Source organism: Panthera tigris, chromosome D3 (genome assembly GCF_018350195.1).
Source record: "Panthera tigris isolate Pti1 chromosome D3, P.tigris_Pti1_mat1.1, whole genome shotgun sequence".
NCBI classification, from domain to species: domain Eukaryota; kingdom Metazoa; phylum Chordata; class Mammalia; order Carnivora; family Felidae; genus Panthera; species Panthera tigris.
Window position 1 is genome coordinate 35,129,423 of NC_056671.1, and position 13,449 is coordinate 35,142,871.

The 13,449-nt window shown below is 35.9% G+C and overlaps 1 protein-coding gene across 1 annotated transcript in view; it reads right to left on the reverse strand.

The window, feature by feature from the left end:
- Positions 1–1,684: 1,684 nt before the first annotated feature.
- Positions 1,685–13,449, reverse strand: part of ANKRD12 (ankyrin repeat domain 12) — a 126,749-nt gene continuing 114,984 nt past the window's right edge. Inside the window, 3 exon segments of the mRNA XM_042961950.1 lie at positions 1,685–6,482; positions 7,088–7,183; positions 10,069–10,212. Coding sequence (XP_042817884.1) covers positions 6,297–6,482; positions 7,088–7,183; positions 10,069–10,212 — 426 coding nt within the window. The 3' untranslated portion in view covers positions 1,685–6,296.

A 13,449-nucleotide genomic window follows, 5' to 3' on the forward strand; every position in this document is an offset into this window, starting at 1 on the left:
TTTTTTATTTACTCCGACAATCTCAGTTTTAAAGTATAAATTCACATTCAATGTGATCATCCATAGGGTTGAGTTTAAATCTACAGTCTTGCTATTTCTTTTCTATTTTCTCCTGTTTTTCATTTTCCTCCTTCTCTTCTTTTTGATGAAATACTTTGCATGACTCCCTTTAATCTTAATTATTATCTTATTTGTTGTAGATCTTTTTTCCCTTTAGTGGCTGCTTTAGTGTTTACAGTGTACATCTTTCATTTTTTTTTTTTAATTTATTTTGAGAGAGAAAGCGCAAGTCAGGAAGGAGGAGAGAGAGAGAGGAGTGAGAGAGAATCCCAAGCAAGCTCTGCACTGTCAGTGCAGAGCCTGACGCAGGGCTTGAACCCAAGAACTATGAGATCATGAACTGAGCCGAAGTCAGACACTTAACTGACTGAGCCACCCAGGTGCCCCTAGAGTGTACTTCTTAAAATGTATCACAATCTACCTTCAACTAACATCACACCATTTCATGCATTTTATGAGGACTTACAACAGCATACCTTCATTCCCTCTACCAATTTTGTACCATTGTCATGCATTTTACTTTTATAGAGGCTGTAATCCCCACAATACATTTTTACCATTTTGGATATTTTAATTCCTCTGTGTGTATCAAAATTTCTGTCAGCTTTGGTAAAAGAATTATTTTGCTCTTGTTCTTCAAAGATATTTTTGGCAAATACAAATTCTAGGTTGATAGGTTTTTGTTCCAGCCATTATTTCTTAAAATTCTTTCTCTGTTACCCCTCCCTCTCTTCTCCCTCTGGGTCTCCAATTACATGTTGTTAGGCCACTTGATATGGTCTCCCAGCTTACAGAGGCTCTGTTCATTTCTTCCATCTTTCATTTGGGGTCATTTCTTACTGCTATGTTCTAAAATTTACTAGTCTTTACTTCTGCAGTGTCTCATCAGTTTATTGCACCTAGTATATTTTTCATTTCTCGAGAATCTTGATTTGGGGTTTTAAAACTTTATCTCCCATTCTTTCCTTATTATGGTTATGTTTTCCTCTACTTTTCTGTACATAGACTATAATAGTTTTATTAACAAACTTGTCTACTAGTTCCATCATTGCTTTTATTTCTAGTTCAGTTTCTATTTTTTTTTTTTTTCTAGTGAAGGGTCATAATTTTCTGCTTCTTTACATGACTGATCATTTTTTGTTGGATGCTAGACATTGTAATTTTTCCATTGTTGGCTACTGGATTTTGTTGTATTCCTTTAGTGATAGATTAGGTTCAGTCATGCAATTGAGTTACCTGGAATCAGTCTGATTTTAAGATTTTATTATTTTTTTTTAAAAAGTTTTGAGACAGAAAGCACATACACAAATGGGGGGAGGGATGGAAAGAAAGGGAAAGAATCCCAAGCAGGCTCCATGCTCAGCACAGAGCCCAATGGGGAGCTCAATCCCATGACCCTGGGATCATGACCTGAGATGAAATTGAGTCAATCAACGGACTGAGCCACCCAGGTGCCCCACAGGACAAATGTATCTGACCAAAGGACTTAATATGCAGAATATATAAAGAATTCCTATAAATTAGTAATAAAGACAACCCAATAAAAAATGAGCAAAACACTTGAGGACATTTCACAAAATATGTATAGGTCAAAAGGCATGTGAAAAGTAATGATGACCAATGGGTCATCATTGAAATGCAAATTAAAGACACAAGGTACCACTACACATCCACTGAAATTGCTAAAACTGAAGACTGACAGCCAAATATTGATGAAGATTCAGAACAACTGGGTCTCTCATAGGTAGGGGTATAAAGTAGTACAACCACTTTTGAGAACTGTTTCTAATAAAATTAAACATACAACTATTCTCTATGACCCAGTAATCCAAGGTATGTAGCCAAGAATGAAAGAATATGTCTACAAAGAGATTTGCATGTTCACAGTTTTATTCACAACAGTCCCCATATTGGAAACAATCCAAATGTCTACCAACAAGAGAATGAATAAACAAGTTTGTACAATATACTACTACTCATTAAGAAAATGGAACAGATTACTGGCATATCCAACATGGATGAATTTCAAAACCTTATGTTGAAAGAAGGCAGACACAAGAAAGTACTATATACTGTTTGATTCCATTTATAAAAAGTTCAAGAGCAGGTATAAGTAATATATGGTGATGGGAAGTACAGTGATTGCTTCTGGGGTAGGGAGCCACTGACTGAAAAGGGGCACAGGGGAACTTTCTGCGGTGATGGTTAAGAAGCTGGAAATAATCGCAATTTGGGTAAAGTTAATATATGTATACATTTGTCAGGACTTATCCCAACACACTGCCTGTTTAAGATCTGGGTTTTAGTTTTGTTTTGTAACCTGGATTTAGGTCAGTTTAAAAACAAAAACTGAGAAGAAACGTACTGATAATGATCTCTTAAACTAAGTGATGGGCGCACACAGGGATGCTCTTTAATCTGTAAACATATGCTATACATGCCTAACTCTGTGTATTAACAAGAGAATTTTCTTCACAAGTGGAGGAAAAGGTAGCCACCTAAAAGCCTTTTTTCTAGGTCTACTCAGAGATTTTGATATGGCATATAGTTTTTTTCTAAAGGCATTGAAAAAGTCATCAATAGAGTTAAATGTGTTTCATAAATAATCTTACATTCTGTGCAACTAATCCATCTAATAAAACTGAGTCCTCTTGCAACGAAGACTGTGTTTACCTTTAGGTAAATAATCTTGTATGTTATTTTCTCTTCTGGAGATATGCACGTGTATAAAAAATTTACATTATATGCAGATACCGTGTAGCATTTAACATTTAATCACTGGAAAAAGTCAGTCTCTCTAGATGTACTTTTCAGTTTTTATGCTAATACTTACAATTCTAGGTACTTTTTTTTCCTCGCTATTTTAAGGGAATTATTTAAACTGTATTTGCCTCAGTTTGTCCTATGAACTTTGGTTTTACTGACTCTAAATATTTTGGGTAAGTACTACTGTGGAGGTGTTGCAACTCCATTCCAGGTACAATGGAGACTATAGTGTCAAGGAGCAACCATGGAAATGAGTTACAAGATATTTAATCAGTTAAACTTCATACAAGCATTTCCAAAGATGACTATCACTTTTAAAATCTATTTGCTTTAAATATTTGAGGACTTTAAAAAAAATCATGAAAATATTCTCTTTAAAAATACTAAAAGATAAGACTGCCTCATGAGTTTTGAAGTCAATTTCCTCTATATAAAAAACTTTGGAGTTTTGTGTCAGAGATAGAATAAAAAATATTGCTAACTTTGTGGATAACTAAGAATACAAATTTAGCACTGCACTCAATTTCTAGAATAAATGGATACTTCTTAAATCAATTAAAATGAGCCTCCTGGGGCTTTGCTTGAAATTTTTGTGGTTATGAAGTTTGCAGCATATCTAACATTTAAAATTCATTTTTGAGACATTACTACTGAATAGGCACGAACTATTCTTCCAAGGCTGTTTCCCCAAGATGAGTATTTCTGCAATTTTGCTACTGCCCAGGTCACCACTGCTGTTTGGCTTCGAGTCACATGGAAGTGGAAAGTAAAAAAACATTTAGCACACATTTCACTCTTATTTTTTCTATAAAAATATAACTCTTTATTAAATAACATGCACAAATATCAACTAGTCATTTATTAAACAGATATGATTTAGAACAAGATTTAAAGAAATACAAATCCTTAGGTACAATTTAGTATCTTGTTCATGATATTTGAATAGTTAAAAAAAAAAATCACTGATTAAACTAACCATCCTTTATTTCTCTTTCAGAATCCTAAATCTTTTTAGGTATATATACCCCATTCCAAGTTTTTTCCTAGCATTTCAGAGCTTCAGAAAATCTTTAATATCAAAGCTCTTAACTACTTAAGTATAGATTCCCACCAAGAAGACATTCGCTTTTCTTTTAAGCCATCCGATTAGCTTTGAGTCACTTTACAAAGGAAATCTGCAGAAGCAGAATCATGGCAGAGAGGCTCCAGCAACTTGAGGCACCACTGAAGAGGGCGAGAACTGGAGTTAGTACTTAAAAAGCTGGGACAACTAAAATATGCCAGATTCCTGCTTTCTTGCTTTTTCTCTTCTGCAGCTTGTTCTGTTTGGCCAAGCAGTGATTTTTCTCCCCCTTTTCCAGTTGGACCGTCAGAACAAAATGCTGTATACATTTATCCCTCTCATATTTTCTATGACTTCAATGCTCAATAATCTGGTTTTTTATTTTTCGGCAAAAGTATAAACAAAATTTGCATTAATTTTTTCATATTAAAAAGTATTGCTTTTATAAATTAGCTTTTCATGTTCCCAGCCTTAATAAACTTAACTTCAACAAAACCAGTGCTTCAAAATCTACCCTGCCTTTCTTGGCCCCATTTGTCCAATAAAAAAAAGGCCCAAATCTTTCATCTAAATTTCTAAAGAACACTACATCCAACCTTTATAATAAAGTCCTTGCACTGTGTACTTTTTACACGTGCTGCTTTATTGCGCATGCCAAGTACAGTATGAATTAAAATATAAATTGACGTAAAAATTCAAAAACCCCTAAGCTTAATATATACCTTTGCACTCAAAAACTTCAATTTTTACATTCTCTCCCATTAGCTGGGATTTCCAACTTGCATGCTGAGTTTAAGTCACTTTATTCCTCATATATATGCTTTTTACTTTATCAGAATAAAAAACATCCAGTATTAGTTTATAATTCAAGAAAGTACTGTGGGAAGTTCTGTAGATTTTATCCCATATACTTATGTTCACTTTTACATATAACCTAATTTTCCTTTCAAAAATGTTTAAGTAGTTTAGATTTCAGATCTGAAATATTCCTGAATATTTAATCTACCTCACTGTATAGGAGAAACTGGACTTTTTTCTAAGTATATTGCTAATTATTTTATTAAAAACAGCATACCAAATCTTATTTTAATTATAAAATTCTGAAAATTACGTTTTGCATCTTGATACAAGGAAAAAATACAACATATTAATCAATTTTTCATAAACACTGCAGAGATTGATTGGAATATGCCTGTTTCTTGTATTTATTTGGACTACCAAGTAGCTCTTTTTTTTGATTTGAGTACTGTTTTTATTTTAAAAGTGCAAAGGTTATTAAGCTTAAAACATTATATTTAAGCAATGTAAAAAAGTTTTACAATGATTTAACATGACCAATAAAATTTATTAAACATATTTACATATATTCACAGATTCTTTCATACTTGAGTATTAAAATAGACATTTACAATTTCAGAATTTTCATTCGAAGGCATTTTGGGAGAGGGGAACAGGTTCTACCGTGAGATGAAAAAAGAGCTGTTTCTTTGTATGACTAATTCTAAATAATATGTCCAACATAGTGAGTCATAGGTACTATCCCAGGAGACTGGCATGAAAACACCCTATACTACTTTAGGCATCGCTTATGGAGAGAGTTAAATTATAGGAAGCATGCAATACAACTAAGTCACAACCTTTACAGTTATGGTGATGAAAACAAGCTAACTCAAACACATGCATGCCTTATTTAAGAGTTTTGCTACGTGAACACACTACCACTACACTCCATACAAACTACAACTTTGGTCCAATAAAACATCAGACAATACAGTTTTACAATTATTTCTTTGTACATGTTTTGACTACCAATCCCTTTGTATACATTCTGACCATTAATTACAAGATTTACATCTGCACAATATGTATAAAATAAGTTATTAAAAAGGAAGACAATATTAAAACTTTTGAAAAGAAAACTGTACAGTTAATTTACAGCTATAATAAACCGAAGAAATTTTGTGCCACGTTTTTCTTCCACATTAGAAACCATTTGGTAGGAACCGAACCTTTTAGTTTACGGACAGATTTTAATAAAACTTGAAAGAGATTTGAAGACTAGTGGTTACCTTGTTACTTAGGAGTGCTAACAACTTTCGGTGCTGTCAGCAGATTCTCAACTTTTAAAGTATCTCCCTCAGTCGGCCAACATGCTCTAAGGCAATAGTTACCTCTCACCAATATAAATAATAGATTTCAGTTAGAAACTGTGTGGATCTTGGATCCACAACAATTCTCTTTTCGTTGTTTACAAAATGACAGTGTTTACTACATAACCAACTTCAGTCAAACTTTACTCAACAACCGTAAAGGCAGAATATCAGTATTTTTCTCAAAGGCAGTGTTCCACAGTTTAAGACTCTTGAGCCGCATCAGTTTAAGACGATACCCCCGGAAGTGACGGTTGCTATATAGGAGTCAATTCAAAATCATCATTAACATCAACGAGGGGAACATAAAACTCCTGGATCTCATAAATGCTGAGAGATTTATAGGTGGCAGGATCAAGTTCCTGGAGTTTGAGCTGCCATTCTAATCTCTGGACGGCATTTAAAGCTGCAGCTTCATGTTGTTGCCTCATTAAAAGACAGGTCTATTGAAAAGAAGAGTTAAGAGATTGCTCTATTAAATTTGCTTTGTTTAAAAATTAATCTCATCCACAGACTCTCTGAGGAGTAAGCGTCTGAATTACACATCCATTTCTGCTCTACCTGGTCTGTATCTATATGCTATTTCTGGGTCTGCAACTTTCCAAGTGTCTAATCTCAGACTTTAACTTGAAACTGCTCTTTCAATGAACGAGATTTCAAATTATCAAAGAATCATGAACACCCAGGACGTGATTTTTGAAATGATTCAAAATCTCAAACCAAATAATTTTCTTTATGAATTTACTTTGCAGGACGTATCCCATTATCGCTCTCCCATTCTTTCATGTCACAACTACAACCAGACTTGTATTTTGGACAGTAAGCATGAAGATGCCCCTTAGAAACTGCTTCTGTGACAGTTTCGTTTTTTACTACACTGGTCCTGAAAAGGGGACTTGTGGTCTTTATTTTCCTTTACCTTCTGACTGTAGCTGGCATGAGGATGCCTAATTGCTATCTCCTTTCCTAGTCACTCCTCTCTAACAGAGCTGCAATTTCTATTTAAGGGGGAAGCATCCATTTAAACTGAATTTCTAAACATACGTACCTTTAATTTGTCAAATTTATCATCCACATCTTGCAACCAAGACATGAACTGTCTTGCGTTAAAGCGATCCCTCACAGAAGTTTTACTGTCATCAGACTGAAAAAGAATGTAAGTAGTTAATACTACCCAATAACCCACTTTAAAACCTATATGCCATCCTATCATTCTATGGTGTGATGGAATGATGTTTCGAAACAGATTTTGAAAAAGGATAATATAATTTGGATATTTAAAGTTTGATAAAGCCTTTAGTTCCATATTGAATAGACAGATTATTACCAGAATTTCTAGGAAGCTGAGTTTAGTTGTTAAATAGAATCCTATTGCCTTGTGAGTCAAAGACGATTCTCAAAAAAGGCATCTTATATTAAGTACCACACCTATGACATTCTTATTCAAGTATACTTGATTTCGTATCTTCTTTTAATGTTAATGTTTACCATATGTAGGGAGAAAGAGTGTTAAGGTGGGAGACAGGACTTTGAGGCCAACATTTTTTCCAGGACCAATATTTTGGAGCGACCATAAAGAAATTCTGGATCAACTCTTAAGAATACTAGTTTCGGAATTAAGAGAGGCTGTATTCAAATGTCAGCTTTGTGTCTTACTGTGTGATCTTGAACTATTTACGTACTCTTAATTTTCTATTCTGTAAAACGGGAAGGAGTACCTTTTTTTAAACATTTTAAAAAATGTTTACTCATTTTGAAAGTGTACATGAGTGGGGGAGGGGCGCAGAGAGAGAGAGAGCGAGAGAGAGAGAGTGTGTGTGTGGGGGGGGGGGGGGGAGGGAGGGAGGGAGAAACCCAGGCAGGTTCTGCACTGTCAGCACAGAGCCCTGACATGGGGCTCAATTCCATGAACCTCGAGATCAGGACCTGAGCTGAAATCAAGAGTTGTATGCTTAACTGACTGAGCCAACCAGGTGCCCCTCTCATCTGTCATTTTATCAGAAATGTCATCGTGTTCTTGGGGCGCCTGGTTGGCTCGGTCGGTTAAGCATCCCACTTCGGCTCAGGTCTCGATCCGCGGTCTGTGAGTTCAAGCCCCGCATCGGGCTCTGTGCTGACAGCTCAGAGCCTGGAGCCTGTTTCAGATTCTGTGTCTCCCTCTCTCTCTGCCCCTCCCCTGTTCATGCTCTGTCTCTCTCTGTCTCAAAAATAAATAAACGTTAAAAAAAAATAAAAAAAAAAAAAAAAGAAATGTCATCGTGTTCTGATCCTGTGGCCTTCCATCTCAATTTCCAGTTGTGCTATGGATTAGTTTTTATTTTGACATGTCTTTTATTTCAATAAATTTTGGGAGAAATAAAAAATAAACAGGTATGTTTACCCAACCATTCTGAACTAGAAATCTTAAAGACTTTCCTTGTAGCTTGATTTACATTGTCCTAAAATTAATTTCATTACTCTGTAATTGCATGCAACTTTAAAAGACCTCAAGACCTGCTTCGGATTCTGTGTCTCCCTCTCTCTCTACCCCTAACCCGCTCGCATTCTGTCTCTGTCTCTCTCAAAAATAAATAAAGGTTAAAAAAAAAAAAAACGATCTCAAAATATTACATGATCTAGTCCAGCCTTTAGTAACACAATTAAACTGTTCATTTCAGTTATTAAAAATCACTCATTCTTCTGTTTAAATTCTTTAAAGCTGTATTATGTAAAGTCCCTCAGTGGCATTTCCAGTGTTTATTTCCTCAGAGTCAAATAGTTCTTTCTTAAGATCCAATTATTCTTTTTTTTTCTTAAATTTTTTTTAAGGTTTATTCATTTTTCAGAGACAGAGTGTGAGCGGGGGAGGGGCAGAGAGAGGGGGACAGAATCTGAAACAGGCTCCAGTCCCTGAGCTGTCCGCACACAGCCCGACGCAGGGCCAGAACTCACGGAGGGCAAGATCATGACCTGAGCCGAAGTCAAGATACCCAACCGAATGAGCCACCCAGGCGCCCCAAGATCCAATTAATTCTTAATAGCTTTTTCAAATATCTGAATACTTTCATTTGGATAAAAATGGTTGGTGATTTTAAGAAAGTCTGCAATCTACTGATCTAGTTTAATCTTTTTTTTTTTTTTTAAACAGATGAGAAAAAGCCCAGAGAGAACTAGGTAATTTTCTCTGGAATATACCCTGTATCATTTGTATTTCTAGACTGTCTGACCTAAAACAGCATTTCCTAGTATTTTTTATGATAATCTTTCACTGACTGTGCTTACACTCTCTATTTTCATCATTATATTCTCTCTTATGACCTATGAATTTCATTCTGGTTTGCGAGGCACAAAAATTCTGACCACTGAAATGTCTGGTTCTAAATTCGTATAATTTATATGTGGCATTAAACTTTATCCAAGACATAGCTACAGTTTTCTTCACAACTATATTTATTCCAGCAATATCCAAGATCAAGACAAAAAGCCTGGCCCTATTTTAGCCATCTAGAAATTTAATATGCCTGTAGTAGTTTTCCAGTCGCTTGAAGGTGTAAACATCCACTTTAGAAACAAATTACAGGGGCGCCTGAGTGGCTCAGTTGGTTGGGCGTCTGACTTCGGCTCAGGTCATGATCTCGCGGTCTGTGAGTTTGAGCCCCGTGTCGGGCTCTGTGCTGACAGCTCGGAGCCTGGGGCCTGTTTTCCGATTCTGTGTCTCCCTCTCTTTCTGACCTTCCCCCATTCATGCTCTCTCTCTGTCTCAAAAATGAATAAACGTTAAAAAAAAAAAAAAAAAAGGCTTTTTAGAAACAAATTATAAGTTATGTTCAAGGCACTATTCCAAACATGTATCGGTTTTATAAGATAACGCTGGTGTTTAGAGGATTGTGGAAAATAGAGGATCAGGTGATCTGGAAGTGCTTTATTCTCTAAGAGGTACTTTTCTCCTTTGAGTTTTATTGATTGCTGAATTCAAGTTTCTTTTATGGAAATAGATGACAAAAACACACTGTACTTAGGAAAATTTTAACTGTATCATTGGCACTTTACCTGAGCGTCCAGTGGGACACTGTATACTTCTGCATCCAGTAAAACAGTGCACGCGCTAAATGGCAGTGTTTGATTTGCCAATGTTCTTGCAGCTCTGTAATGAACTCGCAGAACTTCCTGTTCATTGGATACAATAAGTTTTTCCTAGTTGAACCAAGAATGGAAAAAAAACAATTCTTCAATCGCTTGCTTTTCAAATACGATAAAATCACTTAAAACGTACCACAGAACCTGAATCTCAGAGTAGTTTTTTCTTACAGAAAGCTTGAGATTTGAGAATTCCAAGTGTTCTAAAAGTATTAAGTAAATGCTCTTTCCAAAAGTGGCAGTCTCTTCTTAAAAATTATCTTTTAAGATGTACAATGGTGGCTTTTTGTATATTCACCAAGATGTTCGACCATTACCACTAGTTTCAAAACATTTTCATCACACCCAAAAGAAACTTCATACCCATCACTAGTCGTGGCCCATTCCTCCTCTTCCCCTGGCAACCGCTAGGCTACTTGTTGTTGCTGTGGACTTACCTACTCTGAACATTTCTTACAAACGGATCCATATAATATGTGGTATTTTATGAATGGCTTCTTTCGTGTCACATGTTTCCAAGGTTCATCTGTGTGCAGCATCAGCACTTCATCCCTTCTTATGGCCGAATAATATTCCCATACACAAACACACCATGTTTTATTTATTCATTCATCAGCTGATGGTCTTTTGGGTAGTTCCTACCTTCGTGCTGTCATGAATAACGCTGCCATGAACATTCATCCTCCAAGTTTTTGTTTGGATGCATAGTTTCTGTTTCTTTAGGTAATTAACAAGTGGAGCTACTAGGTCCTATGGCAGTTCTATGTTTAACCTGGACAGAAACTGCCGAATTGTTCTCACAGCAGCTGTATCATTTTACATTTCCACCAGCAGTGTGTGAGGGTTCCAATTTTTCACATCCTTGCCAACACTCGTTATTATCTTTTAATTATAGCCTTTCTGATGGGTGTGAAGTGGTGTGCCGTTGTGGTAGCAGCTTGTTTTATAATGAATATTTTCACAGAAACAAACACTGTACTTTGATGCTAATTTTAAACCTCTAGCAATGACAGTGCAATCCTGCCTTCAAATGTGTTAAGTGGGGTGCAAAACCTCCAATTATGTAATATGCAGAGTCACCCTATCATAAAGTTAATGAAATGATGTGGGCGATCTTCTGCATTTAGCAGACTGGGAATTCCTAGGGTGTAGCTACAGATCTCAACCCATCATGATACTGGTTTATAGAGTTGTGCCATCTGGTGGTTAACGGTCTTTTTTGGCTTAAACATCAACGAGGACAACTCTGGGAACGGTGGACGGCTGGAACTTCAAAGACAGAGGTAATGAGTCCAGGAATTCTCCAGTTAGAAGATGTCTATCATTTTGTGGGTTTTGTCTGGCAGGCTGGGCTAAGAGAATATTCAGGGTGTGGCTGGTCTTGCTCCCCACCATGTTCCCCATTCTCCCTCAACTTGACAAGAACTTTATCCTTCTCCTACTGGAGCATGCAGGCCTTATACCCACATATGTATTGCTGTACAGTTTTGCTGTATTTATAATTTAGTGAAAAGACAAACACAGTCCTATTTAATCTCTTTTAAATTCTGATGTGACAAATGATACACAAAAGAGAAGAAGTAAGTCTAACACTTAGGATTAATTTAACTACAAGTTTAAGGTGGGACTTTAAGTGATAAAATATCCAAAAAAAAAAAAAAACAAAAAAAAAAACCAGATACTAAGAAAAAATAGCTAGAAGAACAGTTTTCTAAAAAACTGGTTGCAGTTGTACAGAGATTAAGAGCAATAACCAAAAATCCCTTAACACTGTCTGGAAATATATTATTATTTTTTTTAAGTTTATTTATTTTGAAAGAGAATGAGTGGGGGGGTGTGGGCAGAGAGAAAAGGGGACAGAGGATTCGAAGTTGGCTCTGTGCTGATACAGAGAGCCCAATGTGGGGCCTGAACTCACAAACCATGAGATCATAACCTGAGCCTCGAAGTCAGATGCTTAACCGACTGAGTCATCCAGGTGCCCCAAGAAATAGATTATTTGAAGTCAGACTTCTTCTGCTAAAATACTTCACAGAGATATACTGTGTGAATGACAGCCTAAATAGTCCACTTAATGTTGTGTCCTTGAACTTCTGGAACACAGCTTCTCAATGTCTTCGGAGCATGGGTTATGTATGTCTCAAAGTGAACATGGAACGGGAAAAATCAGATCTTTGTTTTTACCAACTGCCAACTGGCATTTCTTTCAATTATGAACATGGGCCACAAACCACAGTAATATCAGAAGTATCTGCAACTTTGCCATCCACAGAAATCACAAGGATTTTCAATTCTTAATTGTTGCAGGTATTGCCCCCAAATGGTATCACTGTTTGCTGTCACGTTGGTCAGGCATTTTAAATTGCTTTCTAGTACTCTGCAATTCTAAATTGTTTGTTGGTCAACATATGAACGGATGGGAGTCATTTTTACTCTTTGTTAAAGTTTGGAAAATTGCACTGTTCAAATGAGAATTCTTAACTGTCTGTAAGGCAGCATGGCTTTTGTAGCATGGATAGATGCACAGATAAAAATATGTTATCAACTGGCTTGAAACATGCCTGGTGGTTGAAATAGCTATTGACATGTTATACGACCTAACTTCTTATTGAGAACAAACCACTCATTGACATGCACAATGTTGTAAGATCTGTATCAGTGCTTCTTTCATTTACTGTTCTGTTTGTAATGCTGTAAGTTTATTAATTTAAAAACAGAATTCTGAGAAAAGGTTTATATTTACCAGATTGTTACAGAGGTCCCAGGACACAAAAAGTTAAAAACCTGAGCCCTAGGGAATCAATGTATGAATTAAAGAAATTGCATACTTTTGTTTGGATGAGTATGTATTTACCTCTTTGAAGGATCGCAGCTCATATTAAGTTCCAGAATCCTTGACCCTCCCAAAAGATTAAGAAGGTATTATATTTTTGTCAATCTAAGTGAAATGACTTTCATGATTTCTCTAAATAAGCAGCTTTTTTCATGTCATTCCATGCCCAGACTAACCACCAGAAACTAGAATATGAAAGGAGACGTATAAGGAACACTAAACACAGCTTTTGTAAGTATTCTGCACTAAAGGAGCTGGTATCAAGCAACAATTCCAAAACTTGGAAATCCAACTAACTATAGGAATTCACTGCTTTAGTTCAACAAATGATAACAAGAAATTATTAAGAGATTTTTATACATCAAAAATACACTCAACATGAACCATAACATAGGGGCAGCTACCCTAAAACAGGTTTAAAAATTCTCCATCTAATTGCACAGGAACAAGACATCAAAATC